At 39.9% G+C, this 16,566-nt stretch overlaps 1 protein-coding gene across 1 annotated transcript; it reads right to left on the bottom strand.

Annotated features, from left to right (window-relative positions):
* Nucleotides 1-12,182: 12,182 nt before the first annotated feature.
* On the bottom strand, nt 12,183-15,480 carry ltc4s (leukotriene C4 synthase). The gene is made up of 5 exons (XM_063484994.1): nt 15,423-15,480; nt 13,647-13,746; nt 13,299-13,369; nt 13,117-13,198; nt 12,183-12,350 (listed from the first exon to the last, which is right to left on the bottom strand). The coding sequence occupies exons 1-5, from the start codon at nt 15,478-15,480 to the stop codon at nt 12,209-12,211; spliced, it is 453 nt and encodes a 150-aa protein (XP_063341064.1). The 3' UTR covers nt 12,183-12,208.
* Between the last annotated feature and the right edge of the window lie 1,086 nt (nt 15,481-16,566).

Consider the following 16,566-nt stretch of genomic DNA (forward strand, 5'->3'; position numbering starts at 1 on the left):
AAAATCCCGAAACGTCCCAAAACGAATATATTTCTTATCTATATAGAATATAAATAATATATAAATCTAATATATTTTATTATTTATTTTATTCAGTGGATAACATTTGATTTTGTTTTCATATAATATTATTCTTGCAAATAAGTCCAGCTTCACATCTGAACAGTAAGAACATAAATCTTCAGTCTGCATTTCCTCCACACTGTACTAATGTCTGGACAGTAAATTTACACATCACTTTAATACCAGCTTGTAAGACTTCAGAAATCTTCACACTCTTGTCACGGCTGTAGCATCGCAGTTCTATTTTCCCACAGCGTTTGAAAGTAGCCGCATATCAAAACTGTGACATGCGCAGTAGCGACTCTATTGTCTATGGGAACCGTTATGGTAATGCAGAAAACTCGTGTGTAAGTTACACAACTGGCCTTAACACCCCCCCCCCCCTTCCCCGCCCCCCGCTCAGCGGTTTATTTCATCCTGAGGAAACTCCTACACAACAAAGTTAATCTGAGAGCACCAGATAATCTATGAGTAATCTGAATTTCAACATAAAGTGAGGGTGTAATGGCTCTGAAACGCCCTCTGGACCTTAAATTACTTCACATATTGAAAAAAAAGTATGTAGAATATGTTACTGTGGATGTCAAAATAATAGTAATTTAAAAATAATAATAATAATAATTTCCAGGTGGAAAATTCACACAAACAGCTATTTTGGTTCACAAGCTGCAGAGTTTCACGCGGAAAGGTGTCAGATAAAAGTAAATATTTAGTTAGTCACGGTAAATTTTTCATATCTGGTGCAAATTAATGTAGCGCAAATAACTTTTTTATTGTATTTAATCTTTGCAATGGTGTTAAGTTATAAACGTTATCTGCTGCCAGAGAAACCTAGATTAGTTAGAAAGGTTATTTATCAGCAGTCATCCTGATAAGTTAGATAAAGACAATATAATATCAAACATCTTTTTACCATTCATCCACTATTTTGGTATCAATCCAAATACCAAGCAAATACAGGGACAGTATTTCAGATACTAATACCAGTAATTTTACCCTACAAAGGCAGGTGTAGGGGAGAGCAGTGTGTCATGATTCATAAATCATCATCAATTTGAAAATTCTGAATACAATCTAAAGACTGGTGTCATTTCTTATTTTATTTCCTTTTAGCTTATCGTGTATATTGAACTTTTTTTTTTTTTTTTTTTTTTTTAGAAAGAGATGGAATGTAAATGTGCCTTCTTTGAATCACTTTCAGTCAACTTATGTTGTTTAAATGTGCCACAGGCTATAAAACAGAGAGAGAAGAGCAAGAATGATCAGTGGGACTGAATCAGTCTGTGGAGAAGGAGCTCTGCTGCCTCTGTGGAGTGGTGCAGCTGAGACTGGTTCTTCATAATGACCTCCTGACTAGGGCTAGGCCATAAGTCAGGTTCACGGTAATACCGGTACAATGTTAGGCAACGATAAGAACATGTAGAACATGCAAGCGGGCCGTCGTTATTGCCGTATTTGTCGGACTAAGGTGCTCTTAAATCTGGGTCCTAAACCCTGTCTGCTTCAGGTCCCAAAGTCAAACGAACACTGCACCATCACTGAGAGTTAAAAACTGTCTAAATTCTTTCATCTTTAATAAAACGATCAGCATTGCTGCTTTACCAGGTGTAACTATGAAGTTTAACATCCAGGCATCCATGAAAACAGAATTATTACATTTAACGGAGTTAGAAGTTAGCAGGAAGCTAGCGGAAGTTAGCTCGCTAGTTTCGCTAGTTACCTAAGCACGATATAGCATGTTCTGACTGAGAGATTTCTGAAAAAATTCAAACGTACTGCTCTGCTGTCACTTCCAACATAAATGAACACAGGAAACTAAACAGCAGTGACGTTTGTAGGGTTACTGAAGTTGGGCTAGGTGGTATATAATGATGTGCTACGTGATCGCTAGCGACACAGCTATGTTAGCATAACATAAACAGTGAAGCTGGAGGATGAACGCTAACACTTTTCCACTCAATAAAAGTTAACGTGAAGGTTCCTGATGGTTAGAGACAAATGCAATCGCATGGCAGGATGCTGTAAACGGACCAAACTTCAGTCAGGAGAACAACTGAGATAATCCATCCACAATATGAGGTTAGTCATTAATATACTGCAACAACATGGGAATAGAGCAGCTGTGATAGAATACAGCATTAATGAATCAATGGTACAGAAGTGGAGGAAGCAAGAAGAATGAGTTGAATAAAGTTTGATTTATCTGACTGCTTTGTTTCGCTTAATGTGCCTTATAATCCTGTGGACCTTATGGTCCGAAAAATACGTATTTGACTTTTTTATTTGGCACACTGCAGTTTAATGTTGCAAAGCACCTCTTTTTAACTTCAGTGGATATTATACATGGTTATGCTCAGGATATGTCAGCCCATTTCTACTGGAAATGCCTTTTGGTTAAACTTTCAGCAAGGAATTTGCATTTGCACTGTTAAATTTTTATATAGCTTTAATGCACATAAAAAACAGCTTCTTGTTTAAGTGAAAATAAATGGATGGTGTTTTTTTGTGGAGTTGTATTTTGTCTCACATCAATTATATCGTCAGTTATATCGTTATCGCAAATTTTCAAATATATATCGTGATAAATATTTTTGGCCATATCGCCCTGCTCTACTCCTGACTTTCACTGACTCCTTCAGATTCTGACCAGCCTTGTGCGTTAGCCTGTCCAGCCTTCTGGCATCTGTGTTACACAGAAAATTTGAGATGTACGAAGTGAACGACAAAGGAGATGGGACTAGCTAATGAGGGTGGGGGCGTGGCCTCTTTGACTGACAGGTTGATGGAGACACTGGCAACTGTAGCTGCTAGCTGCCTGCTCGGCTTCACCTCAGCTGAAGTGGACCTCTGCACTGTGTTTGCACTGATGATGTCAGAAAGTCCATCCTTTACCTACAGTCTGTGGTTAAGCTGTGTCCAGATGACTGCAGATACAGCAGTATCTTCTGCAGGGCCTTGTAGTCATTAACAAGGAGACTTTCCCTACTCGTCCATGTCAACTACTGTCATCTTATTGTCAGCTGCAGCAATAGTGTCAATACTGTCACTGTCCTGACCCGCAGCTAAGCTTTCAGGGTGGTGTCTGCTTGAATTACAGCATTTCTATCAGCTGATGTCATGGTCAAGGGTGTGTGTGTGTGTGTGTGTGTGTGTGTGTGTGTGTGTGTGTGTGTGTGTGTGTGTGAGTGTGTGTGTGTGTGTGTGAGGTATGTAAACACTAAGTCTGACTCTCTTTAGGATTAGGAAGATGACGTTATTGGTGTGATCAGGAAAAACTTCTCAGATCATTCACAGTAATTCAAAATAAAAATATATAACCAGCATATCTCCAAAAGTTGATTCTGTTCATCTGGACGTAGCGTTTTACGTCCAGATGAACAGAATCAACTTTTGGACATTTACTTACCTGGATGATTGAGAATGCATCAAGACGATATAACCAGCATAGTGCATGCTACTTACACATACACAATGCTTTATTGTTCCACACTGACATGTGTTTTTACTTATGAGTTTATCACTGAGATATGAGATAAACATAGGAGAAGAAAACAGTGAGCAATGCTAGCTAACTTTAGCTTAGAAATCAAATCAATAACTTCACTAAACAAGCACAACCCAGGTGCGACACGAGGACAAAAACCAACACTGACATGTCTTCATACAGGGTTTAAACAGAGACAACATTACAGTACGAGCTAAGGTTAGTCAGCTAGTCTAACTCAGCAGTCCCCAACCTTCTTTGCGCCTCGGGCCAGTTTATGCCCGTCAATATTTTCACAGACTGGCCTTTAAGGTGTCACAGATAAATACAACAAAATAAAACCAGACACATAGGAAAAGACCCAGGGAAACCGGTTAACAATAAAAACGATTAAGAAAAATAACTATAAAAACTGATTAAAACCCTGAAAACCATAAGTTTCACACCCGAACTCAACTCTTGCGGCCCGGTACCAAACGACTCATGGACTGGTACTGGGGTTGGGGACCGCTAATATAGAACTAACTAGTTCTATATTAGCAAGCACTAGCATGCCTGCTAACACAGACAAACGGCAGTCTGTGTCATTTTAAATGGCTGGTTTTAGTGGATACAATCAAATACCAACTTATCCAAACTCGCTGCCCTAATATGAGAACTTATCAACCCTGGAAGCTGATAAATTACATCATCAGTTAATATTATTATAGCCATCATCAGACTAGCATAGCCAAAATACAGCTAGTGGGCTAAGTATAACTTGATTGCAAGCTTTATCACTAGCAAAATCATATCAGAGAGGTAATGCTAGTTGGCTAATTTTCCAAATTACCTCACCCGTTCTCTTGATAATGACACAAATGACGACTAGTTCTAACTATTTTAACTAGGTAAACACATTTAAAGTAGATAGGGACAGTCATTCACTTAAACTGCTAGTAAATATTTTTGAAATTCTTTATCAGCTAGTGCTACAAAATAATTATCAGTATAATTGCGCAGCATAACTAAGTTACAGCTAGCTGCCTGACCATGTCGCTTGCTAACATTATAGCTACAAAAATCACATCTGAATGGGAATGCTAGTTAGCTAGCTTTCCAAATAACTTTTCCAACTAACACAACACTAAATTGTGTATAATGTGTTTATTTTAGTCATCAAAGCAAAGAAGACCACATATTTGGTGGTAACCTGGTCTACAGGAGTGAATGTATTTCTGTTAGAGATTATAAAAAGCCTAAATTCAGAGAGTCAGCGGCTGTTTGGCTGGATGAGGTTTTTGGGGTTTAACTGCAGCTCGGCAGTGAAACCCTGCTCCTGTTTTATGACCATTATACGAGCAAAACGCAAAGCTTGTAAAGCTCTGAAACTCACTTAGGACATGTGCCAGCTGTGTGTTTCTGTTAAAACACTTTTGAGCTTTAAATGTGACCAAAGAGAATCCCATTTTAATAATTACAGGTTTTGATATCATACTTTATGGGTCCTTGAACTTGTGGGTCATCTTTTTCTGCAGATATCAGAAAAATAAAAATAAAATGTCCTCAGCACCAACTCTAAGAACATATCCTGAATATAATGAAATCAAAAAATAACAGTAAGTTTCCAGTGTTCCCTTATTTCCTCGTGTCCTCCTTTATCTCCTGAACTTCCTGAGTCATTCTTGTCCAACTCAAACACGTGAAACACGTGAAGTCAGTGATTCAGAACATGGCAGGGAAAAAGACAATAACACAATCAGGTCTGGAAGTGTCTGCAAACCTTCAAAGCTGATGCTGACATAAGCTGTTTCCTCATCATGATGTTTGGTTGAAGCTAATCTCTAGCTGGAATGTTTTTTTAAACTATTAATCATCCATCTTTGGTGGATATGATCAGAGGAGGTAGAGAAGTGGGTAGATGCAGCACCTTAAAAGGGCATTTTGAATTCTCTGGAGTGGCTTTATATTAAGTTCATGTGCTCAGCACCAGTCTGGGATTACTAACTATCAGGTTAACAGCCTTTCTCATCTTAAATGTGCACTATGCTCTCTTTACATTTATTAAACAGTATTAACAGCCTGTGGACAGATTTCTGTGTGAAGTTTTCTGGATGAATTTGCTGCTAAAACTCAGAGGACATGACATTCGTGCCCTGAGTGTGTCATCAGAGACCAACACGTTAGCTTAGAAATGAAGTCAACTGCTAGCTAATGTCATTAATCAACACACCAGAAATTCCACAAGGACAACAACAAACACTCAGGTGGCTTCACAGATGATTTAGATGGAGACAAGTAGGGCTGTAACTATAGATTATTTCAGTAATCAAGTAATCTATCGATTATTCCATCGATTAATCTAGTAAACGGATAAAAAATACTTTTGTCTTATTAATGAGTAATCATAAACATTCAAAAGAGAAAAAACACAGGTCTTTCACAATAAACGACTCATTGGTTTCTGTTTTTTCCATGGAGTTTTACTGCAGATTCTTCTGCCATGTAAAACAAACAGCGGTGGATGGAGCAGCTACAAATTTCACTTTTCTACTTGTCCGAGTTTGTTGATCAGGTGCTTTGATGAAGGACTCCCGCAGCTTTTTCCCAGTAAAGTGTTTTAATGTTGATCACAGGAACTGAGCTGCTGTTTGCTTTCACTCTGCCTGACCTCACCGTGTTGGTAATGGCTCCGCCTCTTTGCCCTTCGTGGTGTGTAAATAGACTCCGCCTCTACGTTAAAAGGTGCCAGCGTCATCATCACTGCTGCTGTTGTGTTATCAGTGTTTTTGTTTTAAACTGAGAGCTGCGTGGTCTTATTGTTGTCTGAGTTTTTATTCACACGCTGCTCCTAAATACATTTGTACTGCAGGTCTGTTTTTAGTCATAAACGTGTCTGAAGCCCTCGCGTTTACATCGTTTAACACATCGCCATGCTGCAGAGCCGTGCATTAAACAAATCATCGAAGTCAGGAATTTGTTTCAAATCAAATTATTTGAATTACTCAATGAATAGTAGCAGCTCTAGAAACAACATTAGCGAGCAAGCTAGCTATGATTAGCTCTGTCAGTAAGTAAACTAATGTTAGCTAATGCTAGCCAGCAAAATATCTATTTTTATATAATGAAGCCAACCAGGCTGGGGACCTTAGGTGGTCAACATCAGCAGGACATTCAGGACATGATGGGATCATTTGGTCGTCAACATCTCGTTCGTCCCCGAGGTGTCTTTTTGTCTGGCTAACGTTAGCAAACTCTAGCTCCTCCGCTATCATCGATGCATTACATATATATAAGTTGTTTCACATAGCAAAATACTTTCTGGATAAGGTCGGCAAATACATGTAAATTCTGGATCTGGTAACTTAAATTGACATTTTTAAACTTCTCTTCCAGCTAATGTTTTGACTTTCTGAAACAAGATCACTGAATTGATGCAGTGTAGCTGCTTTTTTCCTAAATTGTTGTCAGCACAATCATACCTGAGTGTAATCATAGGCTATCGTGAGACCTTTATTTAATTTCGGCCCTCTTTAGAGAACATTTTTACTTTTTATGGTGAACTGAAGTTTTTCTATGACCTTATTCAAAGTCACTGACAAAATCAGGATTCTCATGGCAGGGCTGTGTTAAATAAAGATACGTTTTTAAAATAATTTTGTTTGCCTACATCTTAAAATGGCAGTAGGTAGACACCTGGACACACAGTTAATCTGATCCGGCTCAGATTAACAGCCTCACTAATTATGATCTCAGCCAATTAGCATTAAGCTCTTAATAGAATCACTAGAAACAGGAAGCTCAGCTGATGCTGCTGAAAACAAATGACAGGACCTGTTTAACAGATCTTTATAATCTCACATCCATAGGAAGCAGGCAAATTTAACTAACTCACTGATTTACATGACAAGAAGCTGGTTAATGATAGGCTCAGGTCACTCTGGTTGTGTGACGTCTTTACGGTGGCTTTAAATAACAACCTTCTTAAATGAGTCATCACAGCATGTCTGAGTATACTTTAAGATCAAATCGACCACTTTTAGAAGTCGTTTGTTTCTTTTTGTGGTCCGTAGGTGTCTTTGTCCATTTTTTTTCCATAACCAGTTCCCCTCTCTTATGTGACCACATACAGATGCACCAGTGTCACATGGCACCACCCGTGATGGGTGGTCAAATGTAGTTTAACTCGAGTCCCTCAACTTCTGACACTAGAAACTGACCCTTCAGGCTCTGAGCACGTTCAAGTAAAAAGCAGGTTTTGTGCGTCATGTGACTCTTGTTCTGCACAAAATGATCCCTATGAGTGACTCACAGGGAACACAAAAATATAACAATAAATAACATGAGAGATTAATGCTGCAGAAACTCATTAATATGGTGATTTAGTGCACAGAGCAGTAAAATAAACATGTTAATTCAAAAAAGTGCACTCAAACTGGATCCATTTAAACATTCAAGCCTTCTGTCCGACAACCTGGTAAAGGAGACGTGGAAATCGCTTCAGGTTGTCTGCAGATCAAACTGAAATAATGTTATTGACTGATCTGGTTTTCTGTAAGAATCAGAGACAAGTTGAACAGCATTCTGTCCATCATCAGATGAATAGGTGCGCATTCCTGAGACAGACAGTCTGTTCTGCTGTCTTGGTGATGTTTGTAAGGTGTGGCTTAACAAGCCTCGCATTTAAACTGTATTTAAAACATGTTTTATGCTTCAGATATTAAAAAACTGTGATATCTTCCCTAAACGTAACAAAGTCTCTTTAGGTAACGTTTGTTGTTTGTTTATGTGGAAGCAGAGCCAAGGTCCATCTTCCTGGAGCTCAGTGGAAGCCAACTCAGGAGTTTAGCAGCTGTGCAACATTTTCCAGCTCCTCCTGAAGCTTTTCCAGACTGAGGAGGGACAAGTCAGGACCTCAGGTATCGTTTACCTGTTGGTAAACTCACAATCAGACGTGAGAGCTGGACTCTCCTGTCACAGAGACGCATGAAATTATTTTTACGTTGTTAGATGTGATTGTGAGCCTTTCTCAGACATGAGGAGCCGGGTCTTAGAAATGTGATTCGCTGGTGTTCAGGTGTTTGATGGCGAGCGATGGAGGCAGTCTGCGGTGCTGTCTCTGATGGGCGGAGCCTGAGAAGACGGCGCAGACAGGAACAGAAAGTGAAGCAGCTGTTGTTGGATGGAAAGTTATCCTGACGCTGAGAACAACAACTGCTGCTCCTCCGTCTGCCAGAGAGACGACGACACGCTAAAAATACACACAGGGCCGCATTCCACACATGAACCAGCGCACACGCACGTGTGTGTGTGTGCGTGTGCGTGTGTGTGTGTGTGTGTGCGTGGTGATAATGTACAGGCTGTACAGACCTGGCTGCACCTCCTAATATAAACTCGAGCAGAGCTGCTCTATAAATAGTCTTCAGTTCTTTGTGGTGCAGATTACAGTTCGGCGTGAGAAAATTCAAACAACCTGAGTGACAACTTTCCCACAATCCACCTCTGACCCACAGACATGTGAAAAACTAAGACAAAAGTCATTTAATAACTAGTGACTGATAGTTGCAGCCTATCACCTTACAACTCTATGTAAATCCCTCCTGAAATGAGGGCAGAAATGGCTCCACACGGGTAGAAGAGAGGTAAAAGTCAACACGGTGGGGGCTAAATATAGATCACGGTCATAGACTGCATATAAATGGATTGATGTTGTCACCATGATGCCACCCACTGTTTAGAGGCTGTTCATTTTGAAGACTCGACTTAGCATTTTGACTACTGCCTCACCTACAGACTGTATGGGAGCATCAAACAGACACACATACCTGATGATTTAACGCTCAGAAAAATCCAAATAAAGTCCCAAAACTGGAGCCCAGACTTCTTTGATGGTCTCTTAGTTTAATTAATCTCACAGCAGCCAGATTATTGGTCAGATAATTCCATTAAAAAAGGCTCCAACAGCACAAACACAGTCCAGAGCTCCAGGTCAGGGACTCCAATTAGCTGAGGTGAGGACTAGCAGACAGCTAGCAGCTACAGCTGCCTGTCAGTCAAAGAGGCTGTCAGAAAGATAACATTCACACCTGTACAGGTGTTATAAAAGTTTAAATTATCCATAGAGACCAGAACAGTTGTTCTATCAGGCTGTAAACAGGTGTATGTCTGCTGTGAAGTCAGATATTTTAACATGGGAGTCTGTGGGGACTGACTCACTGCTGGAGCCCCTGCTGGACGTTAGAGGAACTGCAGCTGTTGGTGCCTCAGCTTCATTTTCTTTTACCCTGCAGCTTGATGGCAGGTCTGAGTGTTACTGGTCAGGGCTCCTCTCAGCCTCCAGGTTGTAACTTGGTTCTCTCGCTTGGTGGATGTAGACAGCAGATAGAAAATAGTTCCTACATGAAAGTGCCCATAAGAGATTTCGGTGTATTTTAACCGAGAGATGGTTTTTATAGAGAGACATTGCTGGTTTGATTAGGATAGCGTAACTTTCAGCTGATGGCAGATGCTTGTCTAGCAGACACTGAGCAGTTTACACCGACATGGATAAACAGCAGTGTGCTCCAGAGGAAAAATATCTACATCAGATTTCAGGACAAACACAAAACTATGTAACATGTCCTTCTTCTTTTTGTTGTTGGAGGCTTCTGAGAACTTCTTAAAGCTTTAATTAGAGCTGTTTTGTTCCGCTGAAGGCGGCGTTCAGATCACACTGCTCGACGTGACTCGGCTCTCCTCAGGCTGCTGGTCGGATGATCGGATTTTTCCAAATAAACACAAACTGCGGACGCACACAAGATCGATTTGATCTCCAACAGCCGGTCACTTCACAGTTTACAGGCTTATATCAGCTTCTGCTGCCTGGGGTTTTTACAAATAGACTACACTTGTGATACAAAGTAGTTTTGATTTTAAAGATGAATAAACCAACAAAGACGCCTTTATCCTCCACAAACACAGATCTCACTGTTTTACCTTATAAATGTTACCTGAAGATCAAAGGCTGCAGGATTATCTTTGAATTATAAAACGTACATTTTTTTTATAGGACAGCAGAGTTTAATAAATGTATCGATCTCAGTATAAACCTCATGTCACAGATCTAATGCTGTTACACTTCTGGCTTTCATGACAGATGAGTCAGGCTGAAAACCAGCAGAGGGGTTTTACCCCTGCCTCCATAGACACTCATGCTTTGGGAGCCCCCACCCCTCCACACACGATGGCAGCTGTGTTGGTCCGTGTTTTTTTTATAGGCAGTAAGTGGAAATATCAGCCTGCGCCTGGATCACATTAACGGCCTGACTCGCTGGTTTAATTAACCGCACATTAACTGTAGAGATCTCAGCAGCAGCAGAGTTATGCTGGTTTTAATGTTTAACGTCGAGATGCTGCAGAAGCAAATAAAAGCACAGAAATAATCAAGATGTCACCTGAAGCTTCTTTTTAGCTTCTGATAAACCTGAATGCGTTTTTGTGCAAAAGGACTGTGGGTTTCATGTCCACCACACACTTGTCCCTGAGGAACAATTACAGCAAAGAAAAAAATGTTTCAGTGCTCATACTGAAGACACGCCTCAAATGTGGTAGAAATTTTGAACATTTTTACTTTTTAAGAACTGCTTATTCTGAAATCCTCCACATTGTTTCATTTATTTTTTTGAGAGGTGAGGCTGCGATGGTTTGGACTTGTGCCGAGGAGGCAGCATGAACATGCTGGACAAAGGATGATGAAGACGGAGCTCCCACGCAGGAGGAAAAGGGGAAGACCTCAGAGAAGATTCATGGATGTAGTGAAGGAGGACATGCAGAGGGGCTGGTTTCTATTTCAATCATCTCAGGACGCCTCAGCTTTACCTGCTGTTAGGCTCAACAAAAGTCCATAGTATTAATTTAAGGTTAAAAATAAGCACTATAGATTTGAGGTATGAAAAGAGTTTTATAGTGAATTTAGAACTTGTTTTTAAACAAAATTTTAGAAACACAAATATTAAAACTTCACTGATATTATTTCCATTCCATTCTTTGTATGTTGATTCACTTAAAATCTGTTTTTCTCAAAATGATCAAGTTATTCATCTTCAGTGTTTATTACCCAGAGCCTCTATAAATGAAATGCTGCCACCTTGTGGCCAAAAACAGGAACGTGAGGACTGAAATGTGCTTTATAAAAAGATCCATTCAAAGATTATATTTAATAATAGGAAGTTAAAAGGGCCAGTATGTGGGGGGGGGGAGCATTAGAAGAAAAGCTTTTTGAATATTTATCAAAACAGTTAATTGTTATTTATTGTTGAAAGCATTTCTCCTTGGTGTGCTGTGTAAATATGAATGAAGATGCAAAATGAAAGAGTTTAAGTTTTTAAAAATTGACTACCCCCTTATATCCACTATAATAAGAATGGGGCTTTATCATGCAATGCTTTAAATTGTAGTATTGTAAGTATTTTTACACTGTGGTGTCTGTCCTTTGACCTCAAAGTTTCTTCATTTCAAAGTCGGGGTGTGGTGCCCTCTGCTGGTGATCAACAGAAACTGACAGATGCAGATACATCATCTCTCTTTATTCCCTACTTTCAGGTTGATAACAGAATATTTAACAAATTGTATGAGAAATACAGAGATGAAGATCAGAGTAGAAGACAACCTCTCCTCCCTTTTGTCACTTCTTATCCTCCTCGATCAAAACAGCCCGAGGATGGAGCAGAGTTCCTGCAGCAGGTCCACGTTCAGGTAAACTCGGCAGAAGGTGAGGAAAATGCCAACAGCCGAGAACCCGATGAGAATCCAGAGAATCTGAGCGCTGAAGTAAAGTGGAGCCAGACTGAAAGAGACCAGAGGGATGAACAGTGTTGAGTCAGTTTACCTGTTACACACCAGCACAGGCAGAACTACTCACAGTAAGTCATTTACAGGAGGCAGAAAGCTCTGTTCCACCTGGTTGAATGAACATTTTATATTTTAACTACTGACTATTTTCTAAAAGTGTTAGCATTTTGACCACAGCCAAAAGAGGCCACATACAGATACTACAGGAATCAGCCTGTAAACATTTTCATTTCTTGCTGTAAAGTTAGACATTTTTACATGAGTCTATGCGGGAGCCTCTAGTGGACATTAGAGGAAGTGCAGAATTTAGTTTAAAACAAAGACAAGCTTTGAAAAAAACCAACATGATGAGGCTTTCAGGGGACAGTCTGGATCTAAACAATCGCAGTCAAAATAAATAACCTTAGCTTGGTGATTTTGTACTCTTGTCCTCTGTTTGCATAGCTCAAAATTTTGATAGTTGCCGTTTGTCAGACTGATATAATTTCCCTAGGGATTAATAAAGTATGCTGATTCTGATGATGTCACACAGTTGGACGTTTTTAACTCAGCGTTTAACTTCACTGTGAACATTTAAAATTCAATAACCCTGAGAGGTCCCATCCTTCAGAGGGTATGAAAGCCAGAGCAGGAACTTTCCATAAAGTAAAACTCACATTTCATATGGGAGTTCCTGCAGTGCAAACGTTAGCATCAGTATAAGAATGATTTTAAACAGCGAGTGTATTTATTGTAAATGTAGGGGTTCTCATAGCTCTCACCGTCCCTGTGCAGACTCAGAATATCCTCTAAAGTAATTGAACCGTCCGTATAAATAAAGCAAACCGCAGACTGAAGACAGACCTGAAACACACAGACACACCTTTAAATATTTACCTTTTAAGGTCGTAAAGTGTACGTGTTAATGCTGATGCAGCAGCCTCTGTGGCTTCTGTCGCCTCACCTTGGCTGAAGAATACTCCAGATAGCCACAGCACGGTGATGAAGATGGGGAAGTACTCTGAGCAGTTTGCTCTAAACACAAAGGACAACAAAACTAACCAAAACTAAGTGGTAAAACACTACACACCACAGCCTCCAGGGGGCACCAGAGGCATCCCTTTCATTCTTACCAATTTATCAGGTAAAATTTTGTTCTCTGGTGTAAACCTATATAGTTAAGAACTGCCCTTATTGGGGACTTTCGTCCCTCCAAAATTGAAGAGTCCCCACAGGATGGGTGTAAAACATGTGTCCCCACATTTTAGTAATACAAGTACATGCATAGACAAACAGACACAAAGGGGCTCACTGAGCTCTGAAGACCCTCTCAAATTCTGGTGGTCCAGAGGTGGCAGGTGGAGACACTGAATACTTCCTCCTGGCATAAATTACCTGGAGAGAGAAATAGGCTAAACACATAAAGAACACATTTTAGTGCACATTACACTTTAATTACATGAACATTAATTGTTTTTTTCAAATGTTAAATAAAAGATGGCTTCATGAGCTGTCCTTCACACAGCTTCTGCTACACAGACCAAAGTACACACCACGCTGCTCATCTATGCAAATTTTATTTATAAAAGCTAAAAAAAATATAAAGTGGAAGCAAGAATGCAGTGAGGGCTGTGAACGCCAGGTGTCACATGTACAGATACTAGTGTTAAAAATACTCTGTTAAAGTACTGACTCAACTTCTTAACTCAAAGTAAAGAGTAGCGACTCTAAAATGTACTCTTGAAAGTAGCTCTTTAGAGGACGTTTCTACCAGCTATGTGTGTGCAGAGCTAACTCAACCTTGTGCTATATTAATGTAATAAAATATTAGATTAAAAAAAAATGGCCTAAATTTTAATTCTCTATTATTATTATTAATATTATTATTATTATTATTATTATTATTATTATTATTATTATTATTATTATTATCATAAATATTCAACTTGAATCAGATCAGCAGAACATGAGCAGAGAAAGAGGAAAATTTAAAAACAAAAAACTATTTTCCCTTGCCTACATTGTAGAGGGTGACTTTGGCCCTAAACAGAAAGTGTACAGTCAGGGGTTAAAGTGGATTCAGCAGGTTAAGGAACCCTAAAAATTGTACACACCAATCTGTAATGGCTCAGCGTGGGGGGGAAATCCTAATTCACAATTTCTATTGAGAGCTGCAGTAGATTTTCTTAATGTACAAGCTGTGATCAGCTGTTTTAAATCCATCACAGTACAGCAAAGTGACCCATTTAACCCCTGCACTAACCTGCAGAGGATTTTCATGCAGCTTTTAAATAACAGTCAGTCAAACATAATGTCACATGTACAGACCCAATATGTGATTTAAAAACACAACGACTATGCGTACACGCTTTAAATTTCCAGTTAATCAAATACCACTGAGCAGTCTTTAATTTAAGCCCTCTCCTTCCTCTTCTGTCCTTCTTATCCTTCTCCATCTCTGCGTTAGCTCTCTCTTTTCTCTCCCTGCGAAATAAGCAGCTGGACCTTTAGCTGGCAACACACTGACAGTGCAGGGTTACCTCCATGCTGAAGTACCTTATGGACATCTGCAGTCGGCTAACTGCAACCCCTGACTTTGCACTCGGTCATCTCTTTTAATGCCACACCCTCAAGTACAGATATCTGGAAATTTTACTTTAGTAAAGTAACGAAGTACAAATACTTCGTTACTTCCCACCTCTGGTGTACGCTGACATGCAAACACAGGAATTAAAACTGCTTTAAATACGACAAACAGATAAAAACACGTGTAAACAGAATTCAGGAAATAAAAAGGCGTAAAATAGTAACCGAGCTATAGTGTAAAACAAAAAGATTCAAGCATCATGACCGGTTAAATCACTGTGTTGAACTTTTTTGTGCATTTATAATTTTAAAACGGACGAGGTCTGAAGACGGCCTCGACTATGAAAACAGCACCAGCTGAGCCGTTTCTCGAGTCTGCAGACTGGAACAATTTAAAACGGTCATAAACATACAAAACGATGTAAAATTAAACAGGAAGGAGAAAACAACGTTTAGAATGATCATTTAATCCCAGTAAGAAGTCGTGTCACAAAAAGCGTACCTTGCTCCAGGACGCCCAGCAGTGTCACGGCGCCGAGCCCGACCAGTTCCTCCATCATTTACAGAGTCAGACAGGTGAGACCGACACACACCTGGTCTGCGAGAACAGGTAGGAGGACAGGTGTAACGCCAAGTTGTTCGTCTCGATAGAATTTATCTGCGTCGGGAGCGCGCACTGGGCAGGGAGAGCGGACCCAGTTGACTCCGCCTCCATTCCAACCACACCACACCTGGAAGTAGTGACGTTTTACTTTAGTGAACAGGTGAGTGTCGTTACATTACAGTTCAGTTTGTGGGTTACAAGAGAGGGAGGGATTATTTTGGGCTTGACTCCATGTTTGTGTTTCAGATTTGCATCTTCGAGCATCCACACCAGATCACTAAACTCAACATGTTCATGTTCTCGTCAGTAAACGGCGTCTGTTATGACACCAGGTTTGTTATTTAATTCCACACTGCCAGAATCAGTGTCCCACATCTAGTATTTTATTTACACACCTTTAACATTATGATCAGTTACTGCTCTTGATCTTTGCCTTTTTAAGTCCCCCCCCCACACACACACACACACACACACACACACACACACACACACACACACACACACACACACACACGGTTCTAACAGGCTGACCCTGCCACAGTCGGTTCCCCGTGTCCAAATCATGGAGAAACAGTGTCCACCATTCTTGATTTTTAACTCAAACGCTTCTTATGACTTCTTAATTTTGGAGGTTTTAGCAGTTTTGATTCCCAGTTAGCTACACAATTGAAAGTAAAATGTCATCTCTGAACAGATGACTATGGAAAATATTTTACAGTTCATCTTAAAAAAAGGACAATGTCTCTTTTGTATCATTTACAAAAACAAAAGACAAAACCAAACACACTGCAAATTGTCATCACTCACCTTAACACAGGAATCTAACACCAACATTTGATTTTGTTACAGCCTTAATATTTCCCTTTTAACAGTTTAAATTAACTGTAGTCATTAGCTGCAGTAATAAGCATTTTCACAGGGCATTTGTTTTTTTCTACAGATGACCTGACCAACCTCTGTCACTAAAAAGAGAGTCCGCGATGGTTCCACCAGCTCTGCGTGGAAAGCTTACAGGTGCGCTTTCCACGCAGAGCCTTTCTGC

Source organism: Pelmatolapia mariae, linkage group LG2 (genome assembly GCF_036321145.2).
Source record: "Pelmatolapia mariae isolate MD_Pm_ZW linkage group LG2, Pm_UMD_F_2, whole genome shotgun sequence".
Lineage (NCBI taxonomy): Eukaryota > Metazoa > Chordata > Actinopteri > Cichliformes > Cichlidae > Pelmatolapia > Pelmatolapia mariae.